This window comes from Nanorana parkeri, unplaced genomic scaffold (assembly GCF_000935625.1).
Source record: "Nanorana parkeri isolate BGI_ZX_2015 unplaced genomic scaffold, ASM93562v1 scaffold491, whole genome shotgun sequence".
Classification (NCBI taxonomy): Eukaryota; Metazoa; Chordata; class Amphibia; order Anura; family Dicroglossidae; genus Nanorana; species Nanorana parkeri.
Genome location: NW_017306759.1, coordinates 661,632 through 682,804, shown reverse-complemented (window position 1 = coordinate 682,804; position 21,173 = coordinate 661,632). Strand labels below are relative to the sequence as shown.

The window sequence follows — 21,173 nt, the reverse complement described above, 5'->3', positions numbered from 1 at the left end:
CTGACCATAATTTAGGGACTACCTGTAAACAAAATGAACAAAAGGGTAACATTCCAGAAGAACATAAAACATTATGTATTTATGTAGCTCTGTTTTTACCGGGAGAGGTAATTTTTCTTTTCCTGGCTGCCAACTCTCTTTGCACCTAGGACACTGAGCCTCTGCATTAGTGGAAGCTATGGGACCTTCCTTCCTGGCACATTTCTATGGCAGTCCCACCACTAAATTGGGCCTTGTATAGGCCCCCACACCTATGATAACTTGTCTCCAGGTAGTTACACATACTCATATTCTTCACACGAGAGATGCCCAGTCCTCAAATGTCTTTTCAAAGTTTTTTTTCTGGAGAACATGATCTGAGAAAGTAGAATGCCCAACAGACTCCACACGACTCTTACTGATTCTTAGGTTGACGGTCTCTGGACAGAGTTCAGACTTTCCATGCACGAAGCACACTAATGTAGCTTATCATAAGACTTCTGATTGCAGCATTCAGATCAGTGGAGGTTCTTGTTTATACTCCAGTGTCCCTCAGCTATGGTCTACCAAGTAGAAACAGCTCAGTTGAGGTCTTTCCAGATTAAACAGCTTCTTTCATGCATTCAGCCCCAGAGGGTAAGGTCTAGCCCAGCACCCTAGTCACAGCTGACAGCCTGAAGGCAGAAGCTTAGGAAAAACCATTTTGATCAGCATGTTTGTTGAAGCTTGACCGAGCCAGCTAATGGCTCATCAGGGACTGGCCCCCCAACAAACAATCAGAGTTGAAGTGGAATTCTAGTCACCCATGTGTGTTTCAACTGGATATTTGCTGAAGCCATAGTGTAATGCTCACTGCTTGGCTTCTTTTGTCCTATGTTCTTTAGATGTAAACCACCCATCTCCTGATGCGTGTGCACCCCACAGTACACATTTACAGCACTGCTATGGCCCCGGGAAAGAAAAGTACACAACTGCACCAGCATTATGAGATTTTGCATGAGTTCTGCTATAGAATCTTGGGATCCCGGTCATGTGATCCAACAATGGCTAGGTAGTAAGGCAAATATAATGTGCATGCATTGGACATTTCCTGCACGTACCTTATGGGTAAATATTGCTTTGTGAAAGGAAAATATTAAAATTTTTGGAAGAAGAGGCCAACAATTGCAGCCTCCATTTTCCTTCATGGCATACTTTTAATGGATACAGTAAAGCACATTGCTGTGCTTTATAAATGTGCAATGCTTTTGGTTAGGCCTTACCACTGCTTTGTAAATGGAGCCCAAAGAGAACATGGAAACTCCATGCAAAAGGTGCTTCCAATGCTGCCTCCTTACATGTGATGTGCACTTTACACATCTACCCAACCATCTCTAAGTAGAAGCTCTGGGTATTATAAAAGGTAGCTATAATGGGATGGGGGATACATTTTATTTCTTTTTTTTAATCTGATGTTTTATGTAGACAATCTTTATTTTTGCAAAATAAACATTCAATACAGGAACAAGGTTTATATCAATGGAACTCTCTCAGGCATTCAGTCTCTAATGGAAACCTTGGACAAAGCCAAACAGCAGGAGGGGGGTGAGGAGGGAATCATAGCTCTATAAATCTCAGCTTGAGCTATTGAGCTCGGTAGCCAAAATCCTTCTACACCTGGGTCACATGTGAAAAGGAGCCAAGAGCCCTACTCCAGTGATAATCTTTTGTGAATTGACTCTTATGTCTGTCAATGTCCACCAGCCCAGTGTACACTTTGATGTAATGGAAAGAATCACGTCTCTCAAAGATATTAAAAGAAATCTAGACTTTTGTGATCCAGTCTACGGTCTCATACAATAATTGGGTTGCCAAGCTTCTCATAAGAGCCCAATCATTATTATTTGCAGCAAAGTCTACATTAGCCCTTTTTAAGTGATTGGCAATAAGTCAAAAGAATGGAAATAATTGCAAAAACACCAATAATATGACTGAGCTTTCTGAATAAAAAAGATGAAAGGGAGGAGCTGTCAAGATAGCAATGCAACAGATAACATTACTTCATTGTTCTTAGGAGCAGGCTGTGTGGCCACACTGGACTCATGCTTGTCAGGTGATCCATTAGCTCCATGTGATAGTGTCAGTGATCTGAACACCTCCAGGTGGCGCTGGAGCTGAGCCAGCAGTTCCAGTGCTCCCCTGCAGTGAGACTGGGGCCACAGTATGGTCATCATTATCTGAGTCCTGAGTCCTAAGTCCCGAGTTGTTTTGCATTTTAGTTGGCTATTATTAGTTGCGTGCGGTTACTTGGAATAAACTATATACCCATAAGCATTTTCTGGGGTGGTCACACATTTGGTCCTGCCGCATAGATACCTGTATGAGGTGTCAGGATACCATGCATGGGTGTCCCCACACCGCATACCGGTATCTATGCGGGAGGACCAAATGTGTGACCACACCAGACAATGCTTATGGGTATATAGTTTATTCCACACACTGAAAACAAGTAGCCACACACAACTAATAATAACCAACTAAAATGCAAAACAACATAATCACACACAAAAGGTAACAGGGCAAAGGAACCTGGGGAGCAAGGCAACACAAGGGGAGCCACAGACCAATGGTCAGGGTACAAGGAGGCACCAGGACGCAGGAAACAGGACTCAGGAATCAGGTTGTGCTGTTCTGCTGTACAGTTCTTGTCCCTTTCCCAGCCCGCGACTGGACAGTGAAGGTAGAAGCAGCAAACTGAATACCTCCTCTCTCCATCAGGGCTGGATTTACTCTCTCTGCTGCCCCAAGGCCAGGTCCCTCAATTCGCCCCCCTCCCCGCCAATGGAGAATGGCAGACATGCAGGTTGCATACAAATGATCTCAGGGACATCGTTGAGTGGCGGCTAAAGCCGGGCTAAATGTAGAAAACAACTACCTGCCCGGCGCCCAGAACTGCATGTCCCGGTCGTTAGGAGATAGGAATTCCACACCCCTGCTGCCCCTCTACACCCTGCTGCCCCGAGGCCGGGCCTTGGTTGGCCTTGTGGGAAATCCAGCCCTGCTCTCCATCACTCTGCTCTCTCCTTAAATCGGCATGCTCTTTGCAATACAGCACAGCGGTTTGGCTCATTATGCTGCTTCTCCCTCCCCAGTCTAAGCTCTGCTGACAAGAGGCTGATATCAAGTCAAATTAAAGCTTTTGAATGATGTATTAATGTCAGGTAGGCAACCTCAGCGCCCCAGCTGCTGCAGAATTATAAATCTCATAAGACATTGAAAGACTCTGACAAGCCACAGACATGACTCCGGGAGGTAGAGACATGCTGGGATTTGTAGTTTGTAGCTGAGGATGCCTACCCATGTATTAATAAGTACAGAGCTGCATTAATTTGTGTCTCTTTGGAGTTCAGCTTTAACCCCTCTTACTGTATACTCCCCTGGCCCGGCTCTGCACTATATAAATGAGGAAATACATAAGTACTATGCTCTGTATGGAAGGGGGGCTCCCTGGATCTAATGAAAATGCAACATAGAAAATGTGTCAACATCCTACACTTACCATGTAACAATATTTCCCGTTTGTCTTCCGTGCCGATTCCCAGTATATATAGAGAATCACATTAGAATTTCCAGGGGACTATTAACTATGTATCAGCTGTGTCTGCACCCAGCAACACCTCGTATATGGCCAGCTGAGCAACAGTGCCAATGCAAGGGTTAAAATGCAGGTCTCTGCAGGCTTTTCCCACGGGGGAGCCATTATCTATTTTGAGTGTGAATTTGACATCTGCACCCGATACAGATGTAGCCGAACGTCACTCAATAGGTAGAAATCGTCTGTAATCCCCCCGGACTTGCTGCCTCGATAATTCATCGGCTTCTTCACATTTATTTATTGCAGTTAGAAGCATTAGTAAAAAACAAAAAAGTTATTAGATATTATTAAAATAGACTTTTTATTGTTACATAATTCATATTTTTTAATTAAATAAAAAAAATGTAAAAATGTATTTAAAAAGAAAGAAAAAACTATAGACCTGTAACAGCACAAAATACATTTTGTTTTATTTAATTTCCGATCTATTTGGATTTTTATTTCTGGACAGCATCGCCGCCATGTCGTCATGCCTTTGGGCATTACTCTTTGTAATTGGTGCTGGATTTACATTACTTGAAATGATTGGATTGATGTTGGATTTACATCGGGGGCATTGCTTATTTTTTATTTGTTTACTTTGGATCCCGGCACAATTGTCGGGATCCACTTCAGCTGCGGCGTCTCAGTATACCACGAGCTACAGCACGTGGTATACTGAGCCTAGGGTGATGGGAGGACGCTAGTTTGTGTCCTCCCGTTACCCTAAGGAGAACTATGGGGAAAAAAGCCCTAACTCCATAGTTCTCCTTTAATACATTTTTTTGATGGTGTCGGCATTTTTTTTATTTTTTAGCTGGCCTTCAGTCCTATGTCAACAAGTAAGAGGTACATATACGAAAAATATATGTACCTCTTACTTGTTGACATAGGGCTGAAGACCAGGTATCTTGGAATCCCCTAATTTTAAAGAATGCTGCCAGATTCTGATAAGTTTTTTCCCCCCACAGACCAACACATCTGCCTTGACAGGGGGGAAGTTTTGCATCCCCCTGTAAGGTACCCTCCCAATGTTGAGCAATGTGGACTGGTATGGTTCAGAAGGGGAGGGCCGCATGCTTGCCTCCCCCTCCTTTCCTGGCCACCGAGTTTTCATGCCTGCATAAGGGTCAGGTATGAATTTTGAAGGTGACCTAAACCATTTTATATAAGGGACAGTACTCATTGTTTACAAGAATGTGTATTGTCCCCTTGTAAAAAAAAAAAAAGCATCCCATTAAGAAAGATAGGCCTGGAGCTATGGAATTAAAGGGAAAAAGCGCTAGGCCTACATGACAAGAGTGGGAAGGGGAACTAGGGTAGGAACGAGTTAAGGAAAAGTTAGAAAGGGGGTCAAAGGAGGGTCACGTATCGGATTGGAGTATGGTGGATTAGTACGGAGGGAAATCAGGAAGGAGGTGTCTGGGATTTCAGTTGGTGACCGGCAGAAGAGAGAGGTACTTCCCACCTGCCCACCCTTGGTATGGTCTCAGTGTTGTGGTCTGGTTTGTCACAGCTGTGGCTTGGTGGTTTAGGATCCTTGAAGGCATTGGTCTGTGGTTGGTTACCTTGATGGGGGGACCCATTTGTGGTGTGGTTATCCTTCTGTGGTGGCAAGGTCAAACGGTATGACCGGGTAATAGGGACCAATGTGGGTCAGCGGGCAATTGAATTACATCCCAGAGACGGTGTAGGGAGGCTGGGGGCATTCGGGTATAAAAATGTGCCCGCAGATACTGGTCTGTGTATATATATAGCTATACAGCGTTATAGTACCTTTAAGGACCTTGAAACCAAACAATGTTGTATACAGTTGGTTATTGGTTGTTATTGTTATACCGCGAGCTGTAGCTCGCGGTATACTGAGCTTAGGGTAACGGGAGGACGCTAGTTTGTGTCCTCCCGTTACCCCAAGGAGAACTATGGGGAAAAACACTGACCCCATAGTTCTCCTTTAAGGTTGGTATGGGTTTACTTAAAGGAGACTTAAAGTGGACCTCTGAGCTACCCTAGTCAAGAAAAAATCACCAGCCGCAGGTTCAGTCGGGGTGGGCAAACTTGCCAAGTCTTGCCACTGTGTTTGGCTGGTCACCAAAACTGTGAACAGGATGGGTTTGGGTCAAACTCACGCTCAATCCGAGCCCAAAGCTCATCCCTAGTAGTCATTATTCACATTCAGCTGGACTCATTTTGTAATGTTTAACATTACACAGCAGGTGCAGTTGAATGTGACTTACTGCTAATAGCGATACCATACAACAAAAACATTTTCAAAAAACAACAAATGAAGCAACAAATTGAAGCAAATTGTTTCAAGCAACAATGAAACGAGAAAAGGTTGTAGAGAGAAATTGTAGAAATGATATTCCCTTTATTAGGCAGTAAACAAAATCCAAATCAGTAACCCCAAAATGATTATTATTATGTATGTAATATTGCACATTACAATTATTATATTAAGCTAACAAGCAGAGTTTTAGACTACAGTACACATTCTCCAGACTCTCAATTGATTTTTATGCAATTCGTTTTTTTAATGCATTTTTATTTTCTCTACCAGAATTCTGGCACACAGGAATTTCCCCATCAAAATTAATTAAACAAACACCTGCCTCTGTAGAATCACTTCATTGGAAATGTTCCCTGCTCCGATCCGCCAGCGCTGACTGGCAAAACGGATGGGGGAGGGGGCGGGTTCAGCTGGCTCTGCCTCTAGATAGGCAGAGCCAGCTGTCAGTCACGCAGCTAGGCGGATCCCAGCACAATTGTCAGGATCCGCTTCAGCTGCGGCATCTTAGTATACCGCGAGAAGCAGCTTGCGGTATACTGCGGCGTCTCAGTATACCGCGAGCTACAGCTCGCGGTATACTGAGCCTAGGGTGATGGGAGGACGCTAGTTTGTGTCCTCCCGTTACCCTAAGGAGAACTATGGGGAAAAGCCTTAACCCCATAGTTCTCCTTTAATGACCAATCTCAATGGGGAGTTCTACTCCTGAGAACTAAAGAGTCTCTCAGATGTAGGAACCTAAACAACACAAAATGAGAAAGTAAAAAGGTATATAGCACTATAGGATAAAGTATTGTACAGTGAACCCTTTTTTTGTTTTTACAACATTATATAAAAAAAAGAATATGGTGCCAACAGTTTGTTCAGCGCTTTACAACATATGGGGGGACAAGACAATCCCAATACAATACCATACAAAAGGATTAGATGGACCCTGCTCGTGAGAGCTTACAATCTACAAGGAGGGACAAGTGATACAGAAGGTGATAACTGTGAGGGATGAGCTGATTGAAGAAGTCTTTAAGAGGAGGTAGGATAGGCGTCCCTGAAGAGATGAGTTTTCAGGGATCTCCTAAAGGGAGATAGAGTAGGAGATAGCTGGAGAGATTGTAGTAGGGAGTTCCAGAGGATGGGAGACACTCTGGAGAGGTCCTGTAGAAAAGCATGGGAGGAGGTGATGAGGGAGCTAGAGAGGAGGAGGTCCTGGGAGGAGCACAGAGGATGGTTTGGATGATGAGGTGGGAGCTGAGGTGGGAGATGTAACCAGGGGCTGAGTTGTGGATGGCTTTGTATGTTATTGTTAGTATTTTGAAGTTAATGTGTTGTGCTTTTGGAAGTCAGTGGAGGGACTGGTAGAGAGGGTTGGCTGCCACTGAGCGGTGGGTGTGGTGGATGAGGCTGCCAGCAGCATTTATGATAGACTGAACGTGGGATAGCCTGTGTAGAGGTCGGCCAACAAGAAGTGAGTTACAGAAGTCAAGGCCAAAGATGACAAGAGAGTGAGCTTTCTGGTGTCATTCGTTAAAACAAATCTTGGAAATGTTACTTAGATTGAGACACCAAGATTTAGTCAATGATTGGACATGGGGTCTGAAGGAGAGGTCAGAGTCCAGAACTAACTAGCCCGCTAGCATGTGTGGGAGGACTGATAATTGTGTTGTTGATCTCAATGGAGAAGTCAGGGGAGGGGACACGGGGGGAGGACATCATCATCATCATCATCACATCTCCCTTAGGCATTTTCTTTTTGGTGACCCCACTGGAGAGATTATCACTCACTTCCTGTGGTTGCTAGACAAGGAATTGGCAGAGCGGGTAATTGTCACCAAAACAAGAAGGCACAACATATCATACACTATTATCAGAAGTTCTAACAGGTCACCATTCACTCATAGGGTTTATGTATTTTGCAAGAGGGTGGTGGGTTAGCCCCATCTCTCTTCATCAGTGTTTCCCTGGAGTTCATATGTGGTCTAAACAATATGATGAAACATTTAGGAAAGAACATACAGAGGACTATAGCCCAACTGGAAGCCAAAATGGCAAAGATCTCCATGGCCACTGTGTATTTGCCATGAGCACTGAGGGATGCTGGGATATAAGATATCCAGACACTCAGGAAGGCCAGCATGCTGAATGTGATAAACTGGGCTTCGTTGAAACTGTCGGGAAGTTTCCTAGCCAAGAAGGCAACAATGAAGCTTATAGTGGCTAGGAGAAAGAGGTAACCCAACATGATCCAGAAAGCAAAAGTAGAGCCTTCATTGCACTCAGCAATAATGAGTTCTGGGTAAATGTGAGTGCTGTACTGTGGGTGCGGAGGAGCTAGAGACAGCCACAGAATGCACAAGATTACCTGTAGTAAGAAACAAAGTGTTGTAATTGCGTAAGCCACTCGAATATTGGTCCATTTCTTCAGCCTGCTCAATGGTTTGACAGCCATGAATGCAAACAACACCATGATTGTCTTAGCCAAGATACACGATATGCAAAGGACAAAAGTCAAGCCAAATGTAGGCTGGCGTAGCAGACAGCTCTCCCTGTTGGGGGACCCAATGAAAATCAAGGCACTGAGAAAGCACAGTGATAGAGATCCGAGAAGCAGGCAACTTAGAGAATAATTGCTGGCTTTCACTATGGCGCTGTGTTTATTCTTTGCTAAAATTTTGAGAATCACGGTTGGAACCAAAGAGGACCCGGTGCTGATGATCGCCAAAGTAAGTCCAAGGTGATCTTCATAGGAGAGGTAATCTATATTCTTTTGAAGACATTTCGTTTTCTGATGGTCTGGCCACTTATCCCAAGGACACTTGTAGCACTCAAAGGAATCTGAAACATGAACCAAAAGAAACCTTTTGTATTGAATTGTATTGCAACTGTACTATCACCCTGTTGGCTCTATATAAATTGCTATTTAATAATACAATAATTGATTATTTACATAATGTCACGACCTACTGAAGTGGAAGTGTGATACTGTCACATACACAACTATCTGGACCATGGATAACGAGTATTCAAAGATCCTTAAACAAGTGTTGAACATTTGAGTAAATAGCATTCTGGAGATTTCCAGGAAGTGTCAGCTCGATCCCTCCACTGGCTTCCAATAGCACAACACATAAGATTCAAAATGCTAACAATAACATACAAAGCCATCCACAACTCAGCCCCTGGTTACATCTCCAACCTCATCTCAAAGTATCACCCAAACCATCCTCTTTGCCCTTCCCAAGACCTCCTGCTCTCTTCCTCCCTCATCACATCCTCCCATGCTCACTTTCAAGACTTCTCCAGGGTCTCTAACATCCTCAGAAACTCCCTACCACAACCTATCCAACTCTATCTACCTTTGGGCGATCCCTGTAAATTCACCTCCTCAGGGAAGCCTATCCCACCTCCTCCTAAACACTGTACTACACTGTAACAGTTTTCAGTTATGGGGAAAAAAAACTTCCCTAGCTGTCCACTTCAGGTGTGGCTGAACATACCTGAAGCATAGATTAGTATCCTACAAGTGGAATCTAGTGTAGATAATACAAAGTAATCTTTACAATTAGGTTGCTACTTCTGTCTGTGGGCTGAGAGAGGTTTAGGCATGCTCTGGCATTTTGGATTCACCACTACCTCCCTCCTTCAAGTTATTTTATTAATAAACAGTGTACAGGATGCCACGAATGGGTCCTGGAGGGAACCTATATTTACCCACTGTTTAGGCAATGGTCCCTTTAAAGGGATGTTAAAACAGGTTTGAAATGGAAAGGGTTAACCCACTGGCTAGCAGTGGTTTTAAAGAACATAGGCAGTCAGCCTGCAGTGGTCTGTGAGGTGTGCTGGAAGCTGGACACATGGCTGTGCTAAGCTATGGACTGCTGATTGCTCAGACACTGCTGCTGGGCACCTGGGCCTGTGTTGCAAACTCCTGGAGCCGGCTGGGACTATAACCCTGGTGTTTGACAGACTTACTGAGACAGTGAGCCACTGAGTATTTGTACTGAACAGAAGTGTTATTTGTTTTGCTGAAGACAAGCTGTTTTATTTGACCAGTTTTTAAAAATAAAGACTGCTTATTAAGTTACGGCTGGCTATTGATCTCAACCGCCCTAAAGATTACAACAGTTAAAAGTATTGATAGTGATTGGCACTCCAGTTATTTGCACTCACCATATGCGCAAGACTTAAGGTGCCCATACACCTGCCGATTATCGTACGATAGATAATCGGCAGGTGTATGGGCAGTGTGCAACCGCATCTACTGTACGGTCGCACGACTTTCGTCTTCCTAGCACGCTGGAAAACCCGCCGAAAATCGTACGATTTTTGGCGGGTTGGCGGCCTGGTCAGAAGACGAAAGCCGCCCGGGCCGGGCCGGGCACTGCCCGCTCAGCATTGCAATCATCGGCATGCCCTCCCCTCAGCGGGGAGTGCTTGCGGTGATCGCAAGTACGATCTGCCTGTCCAAGATGGGCAGGTCATACGAAATTTTAATTACCTTACAACCATCGCACAACGAAAGTCGCGCGATGGTTGTTAGGTGTATGGTCAGCTTAAGATCTACATGCTAACATCAGATATGTGGATTTAGATTGATGTAATGATCAACCGTGAGTCTACTTCAGTTTATGGTTGTAACTTAACAATGTATCTCAGGTCTCTGCAGCGCACACCTGCCATAATCATGAAGGTTTAAGTAAACTGCTTGACATTCAATCTATGCACAATTTGTATGATCATACCCAGATTTAATTCTGTCCAATTTTTGGACTTACTCTTTCTCACTTCACTCCAGGAGACCCATAGCGCTCACTATTCTAAAACTATTCTAAGACATTGCATCTAAAATAAGTTTAAGTATAATGATCACAAATATCAAATTCCTAATAAAAATAACAGATAATAACAGTACAAAACCCACTGAAGTGGTTTTTGTACTGTTATGGTCTGGACACTTTTAAAGCCCCACTTTTCTTTATCTTTCTTGTATACATTTCAAATTGGGGGTGTGGTGCCTATCCCTAATGGTTCAATTAAATTTTTAATGCGTTAAACTTCTAAAACCTGACACTACGCCTTGAAATCAAGGATGTTCTGCCAACAAAGGGAACTGTGTAATATTATGCTTAGAAATGCCCAATACATTAAAATACTCATGTTGCGAAATTTAGTAGCTGCTCATAAATAAAATAAAATGGTCACACCTGATTCTCTCCATCCGCCCAGAGGATAGCACTTTTGTTAATAGTGAACATTGCACTTGGAGTTGCTGCAGTGTCATAACTTCCGACCTTGAGCCATTGTATGCTGCCCTCTGAGTTCACCTGCAAGTTCACAATGTCGTAGAATGCGGTTGGGTTTCCATTCTCATCAAAGTAAAGCTCTCGGCCATTGCTCAGTGTGATTCTAGCCTTTTTCATGTAGTATAAGAGCTGTAAAGTAATAACACTTTACAATGTACTTTATGTAATGTTTTCCTGAATGAAATAAAAAAAATGTTATGAGCTTGAGCTAAAAATTTTATTTTTATATTGTAGATAAACCAAGTAGGAAAAAAACCCTCTTCTGAGTGGTAAATGCTTTTTATGTCCCTATTGAGTATTTCCCATTGCTTCCAGTTCTGACGCCCATCACCAGGACAGAAGGTGAGAAGCATTTTCCCAAAGGGAACACAAGAACTAGTCAACACCTGGCTGTGGTTCCTATCCTTCCCAGCTCTGCTTAGAGAATGCCTTAATCGATGCCTGTGTCCCACCTGGAGAAATGTCCTCCCACTTACTGTTCTTTCATGTATACAGGACAGAAAACAAGGAGATTGCTGGGCAACAATAATGATGACAACAAAAAAACTGTACAAGACTGCTTATATTTTGTCACGTTGTCTATCATTAACAACACAAACAAACATAGTATTAGCATAAATTAGCATTATTATGTTAGCATAATTAGTTAGCATAAATGGGTGAATAAATGCTTTATGTATTGGATTGTTAACTAGGTGTAAATTATATAAAATCCACTTTACCACTAGTTTGGTCTCTGCACTTTATACCTGAGGCATTTTTTTCTTTGGGGGACAGAATAATGCCCAAAACATTCGCCACCACCACCCATATATATGTACATAAAAATAAAATTTTGGACTGTAATATTACCTGCCATGGCTTCCTGTTCCTAATACCTGCACAACCGGCATTAAGAAATGGTCCTGCGCCTGGTCTACAGCCTTCAAGATCGCTTAATGCTTGAGCTATGATATACACTGCTGTGTAGACATTGTATGGAATTCTCAAATTGGATACATCATGGTAGCCATTCTGGGTTCCATCCAGAGACTCTCTTCCTGTGCACACTTTACCCATCACGCTTGAGGAGTTTCCATACGTTTTTGTAGCTCCGAATTCACAACTGAAAGTTTCTTCCCAACGCATCTTCAACCAATTGCTTCCCATACCATTGAAAAGGTGAAACTTGCTTAAAAAATCTTCAAATCCTGGAATCACTCCACTGTACAGGGCCAATCCAACCGTGCCAGAGAAAATTTTATAAACCTCTGCTGTGGCATAAAATGGGGATGTTGACCAACCTTCACTGGCAACGAATGTTTTCCCATCAATCTTCTGCTTCAACATTTCTTGCACAACTGGAATCAAGTCAGGTATTGTGGAGAAGATAATGACAACTCTGGCTGAAGACTGACGAATGACCTTAACTATGTGGCGAGCGTTGCGGTCAGCTTGACTTGAAAGAATGCTTTCGGTGAAGGCGATGCAAGCTCCAGCCTTGATAATCTCCTGCTTGATCACTTGAATACCCTGCTGACCATAGTCATTGTCCACAGCCACCAGGCCTACCCAGGTCCAACCAAAATATAACACAAGCTTAGCCAGCCCTTGAGACTGAAACAAATCGCTGGGAACCGTTCTAAAGAATGATGGAAACTTTTTGTGGTCACTTAATAGGCGACTTGTTGCAAAATGGCTGATCTAAATGAAAGACAGACCAGTTGTTGTTTATTTACCAGACCCACACACTTAGCAGGTGGAAGGTATTAGCATCATGGTCAACTGTTTATCACATTAGCTATGCAAGTCTGGACGCTAAGGGAAATCTCCCTAATTAGACATAGATGGCCAAAAATAAACAAACCTAACAGTGGCTTTAATCTTTCTTTACTGTATCAAAAATCAGAAAGAAGCTTTCACTTTAGATGCACTTGAAGTATTCCAGAGGCAGTTGCTATTTAATGCTTTACTAAACTGTTACTATTAATTTATGTTTTGCCTTACCTGAGGGTACCGGAAGAGTCCCAGAACATGAGCCAGGAGAATAGAGTTGGAGGAGACGGCTGCTCCAATAATAGCACTATCGAGAATATTTTTAAGGCATCTATAGTTGGCGATGGCTGTGTTTGATCCCGTCATTAGCTGCAAAGCACCCTCCAAGTCATTCTGAAGAACATTACATGAGTCATAGACCTGGAAGCCCAAAGTTGTGTTTGGTAGAATATTGTAGTTATTGTTGATCTCTTCCACTGCAAATATCAATGCCTGGATCTGTTGATAGCTGTCAACATCAAATCTGCAGAACCAACAAATACAAAAAGAGGGGGGGAGCTTAAAAGGAATGTATACTTTTCAATTTTTTAAGCATATTTCCTATTATTATTATTAATAATAACAATAATATTATTCTTATTGCTGTTATTATTATTGTGCTTCAATAATAAGAAATGTATTTAAAATCAAGAGATATAAATAATTAATATAATATATACCACTTGTAGCAACATGTTTCCTGGTGCACACATACAAAAATAAAAATAAAAAAAATACATGCAGCTGAATGGCTCAGAGGAGGGACACTAGTAGAGACAGAAAATTCTTAATTCGATTTACCCAACATACATGCAGGTGCTTTTTAATCTCTGAATAGAAAGCCCAGCATGTTTTATAATTGTTATATTGTTGTTACTGAGTTCTTTAGGCCATCTGTGCTGCTAAAGGTAACAGCCAACAGGATCGGTGTTAGAGTCATGCAGTTTCTGCAAAGTATCAGCATACTGCCAGGCCCAGTACCAAATTGAGAGGCAGAAGCATAGTCATATAGGCAAGAGGCAGGTGGCAGTCAGAATTATGGTCAGACAGCCTAGGGGTCAGGGCAGTTGGGAGACAAAATGGTTGCATTAGTTTTCTTTTTTTATCAGTCTTCCGTTCCTATGTATATTCCCTGTCCTAGGATAACAACATTCAGGCACTGCAATGTACCTTTGGAGGAGTGGCATTGTCACCCTAGGCTGTTCACTCCCAAGGTGAATGTACAGAAGCCTACCTTCATAGACTAGGCCTGTCATACTAGGTGTCACTGGGATGAAACATTAGCGCAATTCTCCCCAATAGAGAGGTAGGCACCAACCTAAAGGAGGTTCTAACCTTTCAGCAGCTTAGCAGAAAGAAAAAATCTTTTTAGTTCTTTTGATCATGTTAGTGTCGTCATTGGAGAGATTTCTCTCAGCTCCCGATCCAGTGATAGGCAACTGAAAATCTTCCCAATGAGGGCACAGGCATCATTATAAACCTCACAGAGTTTCCAGCTCTTCTCAGCCCTGTGCCAAATTAAAAAAAGGATTTGAGTGGCGCTGAGCCAAAACCAAATTCGCTGAACGCTAGAATATCAATTTTAGATCTCTCAAGGACGTCATCATGCCCACTTACGTTGCACAGGGAATCTTTGGAGGTCTCGTGGTGAAGGAAACATTTTCATAAACTCTGTCCAAATGGAGTGGGACAATGAATCCAAACATGACATCTCCAGGTTGTGCCATTCCTTCCATGTCTGATGAAGTAGACAACACACATCTCTTATCTGTAGAAGATGTGACTGTAATGAGGTTCAGCAAAACTAGGGACCAGATTGTTGTGGATACATTTACCATTTTCTTCCAATATAGGAAAACGCAACATATCACAATAGCCATTTCCCCAAAATGCATTGGCAACCAGCAATGTTGTCTTCTGTTGTGTTTTCTTCATGCACAGCGTAAGGTCGAGCTGCAGATGGTAAGCCTGGTTTTAGACAATTTTCATTCAGCAGAGATTGTAACGTTTCCCACTAAGTATATAAGATGTTTAATGTTATATTGTAAACATATCCAGTAGATTGCACACCTTAAAACATATACCATGTCTCTTGCAACAATCCAGCACCTCAGGTATATCCAGCACACTTTCACATCACAACACAGCAGCTTTAATTCCACCACTGTAAGATGCTGAGAGTAAGAGCCCAAGATGGGAATAAAGTAGTTCCAGAGTGCATGTGTCACAGATCAGCTGCAGATCTGATCTGTGCTTCTCTGCGTTGCATTTGTTTTACCTCTTTGCTGCTGTGGATCTGCTGGCACCTGTGGTTCCACTAGCATGTGCTATCCTCTTGCTGCACTGTTAGCAGCTATGGATGTCGCCCACTTCACCTGACTGTTAATATACCCTTCCTCCCTGCTTATCCTGTCTTGCCTCCTATCTGTCTCCCTATTTAAATCCGTCTCAGAACAGCTTCTGGTTGCTTGAGCAACACTTGTTCCTGAGCCCCTTCCGTGCATTCTTTCCTAATCTGATTTCCCGTGGACTGATCTCTTGTGTACCAACTTTATATATATATATATTGTAGCAGTGCATGGCAATGCCACAGTGTCATTTACTGGGAAAGAGCTAACTTTGAAGTTCTTCCCAGGTTTTCTGGATTTGGCTTAGGTTCCTGGAACTGGGAGCATTGGGAGGGATGAAATCTCCATTCCTGGGTCCAGACTTTAGTGGTGATCAGCCCCTGTGCACAGCCCTTATGAAACAGATGCTGGTTAATGTTCAGTGTTCCACTCGGGAGACAGAGGAGGTCTCTGTGCAGGAGTCTGGAGGGCCCCACCCTGGAACCAGCCTGTGTGGCAATACACCTGTGTGGTGAGGACCAGCCGGTGTGACTGTGAGGGAAACGGTTGTGACTAGTCTGAGAAACAAACAGACAAAGATAGAGGACCAGTGGGTTCAAACGGCCAGATGCTGAAGGTAAAATCCAAGAAGCCTAATTGGTGTTTTCGCTGCCAGGACTGTGTGTACTCTGTTTGAAAACCCCTGCGAGGAAAAAACCTGTGTGGACTTTTGAGTGTTTGAATCAATAAAAGTGGACAAAGAAGCCCTAAAAAGAAGACTTGAGTGAGTGAAGGTGTCCTTAATGTACTACTGTTTAGAGCAAATTCTATCTATCTATCTATCTATCTATCTATCTATCTATCTATCTATCTATCTATCTATCTATCTATCTATCTATCTATCTATATATCTATCTATTATCTATCTGTCTGTCTGTCTCTCTCTCTATATATCTCTCTCATTCTCTCTCTGTCTCTGTCTCTATCTGTCTACCTGTCTTACCTGTCTTACCTGTCTACCTGTCTTACCTGTCTTACCTGTCTTTTCCTCTAATTGTCTCTATTGTTGTTTATTCCTCAGAGAGACTATTGTTGAGACGATGGAGACGATGGAGATGTCAGACGACACAAAAAGGAGGTATTTTTTTTGTAATTTAGATCCTCAGAATTTCTATAACTTCCAGCTCAGCCGGCCATACACCAGTAAAAATTAGTGGAAGAAATTAATTTTCATTTGGTCAATTTTCTAAAAGTAAATGGGGGTCAAGTTGACGATTGTTCTCCTTCGCTATCTAATCTATCGTCTATCTATCTATCTATCTATCTATCTATCTATCTATCTATCTATCTATCTATCTATCTATCTAGCTAGCTATATTATATGTAAGCATAACATTAATCACAGTCTATATAACTAAAAAAAGTTGCAAAAAAGTCCTACATTATATGTTTGAAGTGTATACACTTACATACCAGGATAGTCACTTCTATGAAGGTTACATCAGTTGGATTGTCATGGACTGATTGCAATACAATTCCTCAAGACACTGAGAACACACAGAGGGAGCACACAACAATTCAACACAAGAGAAGTCGGTCTGAACGTCGGCAGTGTATCACATAGCAATGATATGGATATGTGTCGCATTGTCATACTTCCTCTCTTCTGTTCTAGGCACAATGGAGCAGAATGAGTTGTTTTTAATGTCCCACTTATCTTATATAAGAGGACGGAAGACGGCTTAAGGGAATCAACAAGACACGGGGATTGCCTGGAGGATTCATGAGGACAAATGTATTTAATGAAATGTGCAGAGTTTCCCCATGTGTGCAGTCTTGTACATAAATATATATGTGAGCGGTTTTGGAGGTGTTATAGAATATTACAAATTAGCAACATTATAATTTCCATCCTTTTATATACATTTGTTGTTTATAAAATTGAAAACATTGGGCACACAATTACAAAAGAATGAAGTTACAAATAAACAGGACAAGGGGCGTAACTAGAAATCACAGGGCCCCATAGCAAAATTTTGTATGGGGCCCCGTGATTTCTAGTTACACCCACCTGATACCCCCCTGCAGCCCACCTGAGAATGACCCTGCAGAGCCCACCATAGACTCTCTCTAAATATGGTCAATATTCACTCTCGCTGCTGCCCCAATGTTAGGTTCCTCAATGCACCCTCCTACCCGCCAAACCGCCCCCACCCCCCATGGAGAATGGCAGACCTGCAGGCTGCATACAAGTGATCTCGGCGACATCACCAAGATCACTTGTACAAAAAAAGTGGCGGCTTCCCCACTGTACATTTAGCTCTGCTTGCCCGAAGCCGGGCTAAATGTAGAAAATAACTACCCACCCAGTGCCCGGAACTGCATGTCCCGGGCATCGTGAGATAGGAATTCCACACCCCTGCTGCCCCTCTACTCCCTGCTGCCCCGAGGCCTGGCCTTGGTTGGCCTTGTGGGAAATCCGGCTCGGTGAGTGGGTATTGCAGAGGGGTCAGGAGTGTGAACTCAGGAGCTGGGAGTGCATAATGCATGTGGAGGGGTCAGTTGTAATTAATGCACAGGACAGTCTACACAATACAACCATGGGTAAAAAAAAGAGGATTTAAGAGTAGACATGTGCAATTTGTTTCGTACCTAATTAAAAATCTGACAAATTTTTGGACATTCGGATGCATCCGAATTTCTGAATGAAAACATTTCAAATCCAAGCGCATTGGAATTTTCGATAATGAAGATTTCTGATGCATCTAAACTTTTTCCCAAATGTCATTCTCAATGAATTTTTCTTCCTAAAAAAGAACAGTGTGGGTTTCCCTCCCCAATTCATAACAGACCCTTTAGGTCTGGTGAGAATCTTAAGGGGGAACCCCAATGCCAAAAAAATTTAAAAAATAGGGTCCCCCTTAAAATTCAAACCAGACCCTTAATAGTAAAAAAAAAATTCACTTTACAGTACTTTATCCTATAGCGCTATATAGCTTTTTATTATTATTATAATTATTATTATTCAGGATTTATATAGCGCCTACAGTTTGCAGAGCGCTTTTATAACTTTTTACTTCCTTATTTTTGGTTGTTCAAGTAATTGCAGTAAGTGCTGCAAAAGGGGCCCAAACCAAGTACTGAGTACATATGCATGCTTGTACTTTTCAGAGGTCCGATATTGTTCTATGTACAATCCTTGTTTTATTGATTGCATGTAATAATCTACTTTTTTGGGGTTGTGGATTTGGGGTTCTTGGGGTTTTCATGAGCTGTAAGCCATAATCATCACAATGATGACAAATCACGGCTTGAACTATCTTGCTTTGCATGTAATGAGTCTATCTCATATATTAGTTTCACCTTTTAAGTTGCATTAGTGAAATAAATGAACTTTGCACGATATTCTAATTATTCGAGTTTCACCTGTATATATATATGGCTCACATGTTGACCTAATGAAATTTTTTTGTAATACATAATACACAAGCTGGTGCTGTAACGGGCTTACCTGACCTCCGGTTCCGGCGCGGCTCGGAGCTCTGTCGAAGCCTTCGTGACATCAGACGTGACGTCACGAAACTTGCCTGGCGTTCGTGCTGGCGTTATGATGTCAAAAAAGGACAAAAACGCAGTATTGCAGTGTGCAATGATACCTTTCTTATTGGACTAACAAAATATATAAGAGACAAGCTTTCGAGAGTGAACCTCTCTTCTTCAGGTCAGAAGCAATACTGATCAACATGACAGTTTGTCAGTTAAGACAGGAGAAAGCTGTTAGAGTGACAGTGACACCTGTCGCTCTGATGAAGGATCCCTGTGCGGACCCGAACCGTTAGCACCGTATGACAGTATGTGACATTGGGTATTGAATAAACATATCAATACTTTAAAGGAGAACTATGGGGTCAGTGTTTTTCCCCATAGTTCTCCTTAGGGTAACGGGAGAACACAAACTAGCGTCCTCCCGTTACCCTAAGCTCAGTATACCACGAGCTACAGCCCGCGGTATACTGAGACGCCGCAGCCGGAGCGGATCCCGACTTAGATGACGGGATCCGCCCAGCTGCGTGAGTGACAGCTGGCTCTGCCTATCTAGAGGCAGAGCCAGCTGTACCAGCCCCGTCCGTTCTGCCAGTCAGCGCTGGCAGATTGGAGCGGGGAGAGGGGAATCCAGCCCCTCCCCCTGTCACGGCAGAGAGCTGTGACAGGATCGAGAGGCGAGCGAACCCGGTATGTGTTCGCTCACCTCCCGATCTACTGGGCCGACCTGTGACAGTCTCATTGTCACAGGTCGGCTAGAACTATGAGGTGAGTGAAAAGCACTCCCCTCATAGTTCTTCTTTAAAGATTTCTTTAAGTGTGTGCCGGTGAATTACTTTTATTTTACTATCAGTGTTTGCACGGCGCCATCCGTGTGGTCACCTGGGCACCACATATACTTTATGGTCTTTGGCAGTGTGAATGGGATTTGGGCTTTGTCATGTATATATGGGTCACAATGTTGCCGCTACGAATATTCGGCCGACCAAAACGTGATCCAGTGCGTTCCGGAAAGCACTGTGGCTGGTGTGAACGAGGCCTTACATGTATATACACTACACATTAATAGGTGAAAAAAAGGCTTAAAGGGATATATATCAATGCTTACATAAATATCTTTAAATATTTATATTTATCATGGCCGAGACCAAAACAAAAACAAACATTTTGAAAAAGTAACAAGTAAAGCAAAATGTTTCAAGCAACAATGAAACAATAAAACGATAAAATGTTGTAGAGAGAGATTGTAGAAATGATATTCCCTTTATTAGGCAGTAAACAAAATCCAAATAAGTTACCCCAAAATGAATATCATTATGTATGTCATATTACACATTACAATGATTCTATGAAGCTAACAAGCTTTAGACTACAGTACACATTCTCCAGACTCTCAATTGGTTTTCATGCAATGTGTGTTTTTTGAATACATCTTTTTTATTTTCTCTACCAGAATTCTCGCATACAGGAATTTCTGCAAAAATTAATTAAACCAGCACCTGCCTGTCTAAGATAATTTCTTAATTCTCAACATCATTAAAGATCCTTTACATTCATATTCCTCTGTAGAATCACTTCAATGAAAATGTCATATTTAAATGACCAACCTCAAAGGGGAGTTCTACTGCTGAAAACTAAAAAGGCTCAGTTGTAGGAACCTAAACAACACAAAATATTAAGGAAGCAAAAAGTTATAAAAGCGCTCCGCAAACTGTTGGTGCTATATAAATCCTGAATAATAATAATTATTATAATAATAATAATAAAAAGCTATATAGCGCTATAGGATAAAGTACTGTAAAGTGAATTTTTTTTTAATAACTTTTTTTAGTTTACTTTATTTTTATTTTAGTACTCAGTATTCCAAGTTGTTTTCAAAACTGATAATACCATAAAAAATAAAAATAATAATAATAACAACAAATATTATTATTATTCATAATTTATATAGCGCCAACAGTCTGTGCAGCGCTTTATAACATATTCGGGGACAGTACAATTACAATACAATTCCATACAAAAGGATTAGAAGGACCCTGCTCCTGAGAGCTTCAGAACAATCTACAAGGTGGGGCAAGTAATACAGAAGGTAATAACTGTGAGGGATGAGCTGATTGAAGGAGTGGATGTACAGTCTTTAAGAAGAGGTGGGGGGGGGGCAAAAGCCTCCCAGGTTAAGTTATGCCATTCTGTGCAGACCCAAACATGAAGGAGGCATGGCCTTGCCATATGTACACCTTTATCATGCAGCTGCCCACTTGGCTGGTGTTCTTGATTGGTATCGGCATCGTTCCTCCAAGCTATGGGTCGACCTGAAACAATCAGCACCGCTG

General features: G+C 42.3%; 1 protein-coding gene across 1 annotated transcript; it reads right to left on the bottom strand.

Annotated features, from left to right (window-relative positions):
• Positions 1-18: 18 nt before the first annotated feature.
• Positions 19-21,128, bottom strand: LOC108790662 (extracellular calcium-sensing receptor-like). Its single transcript, XM_018560973.1, has 9 exons — positions 21,099-21,128; positions 18,809-18,896; positions 14,588-14,774; positions 13,163-13,454; positions 12,029-12,859; positions 11,076-11,305; positions 7,822-8,731; positions 4,617-4,696; positions 19-22 (listed from the first exon to the last, which is right to left on the bottom strand). The coding sequence occupies exons 1-9, from the start codon at positions 21,126-21,128 to the stop codon at positions 19-21; spliced, it is 2,652 nt and encodes an 883-aa protein (XP_018416475.1).
• Positions 21,129-21,173: the final 45 nt, after the last annotated feature.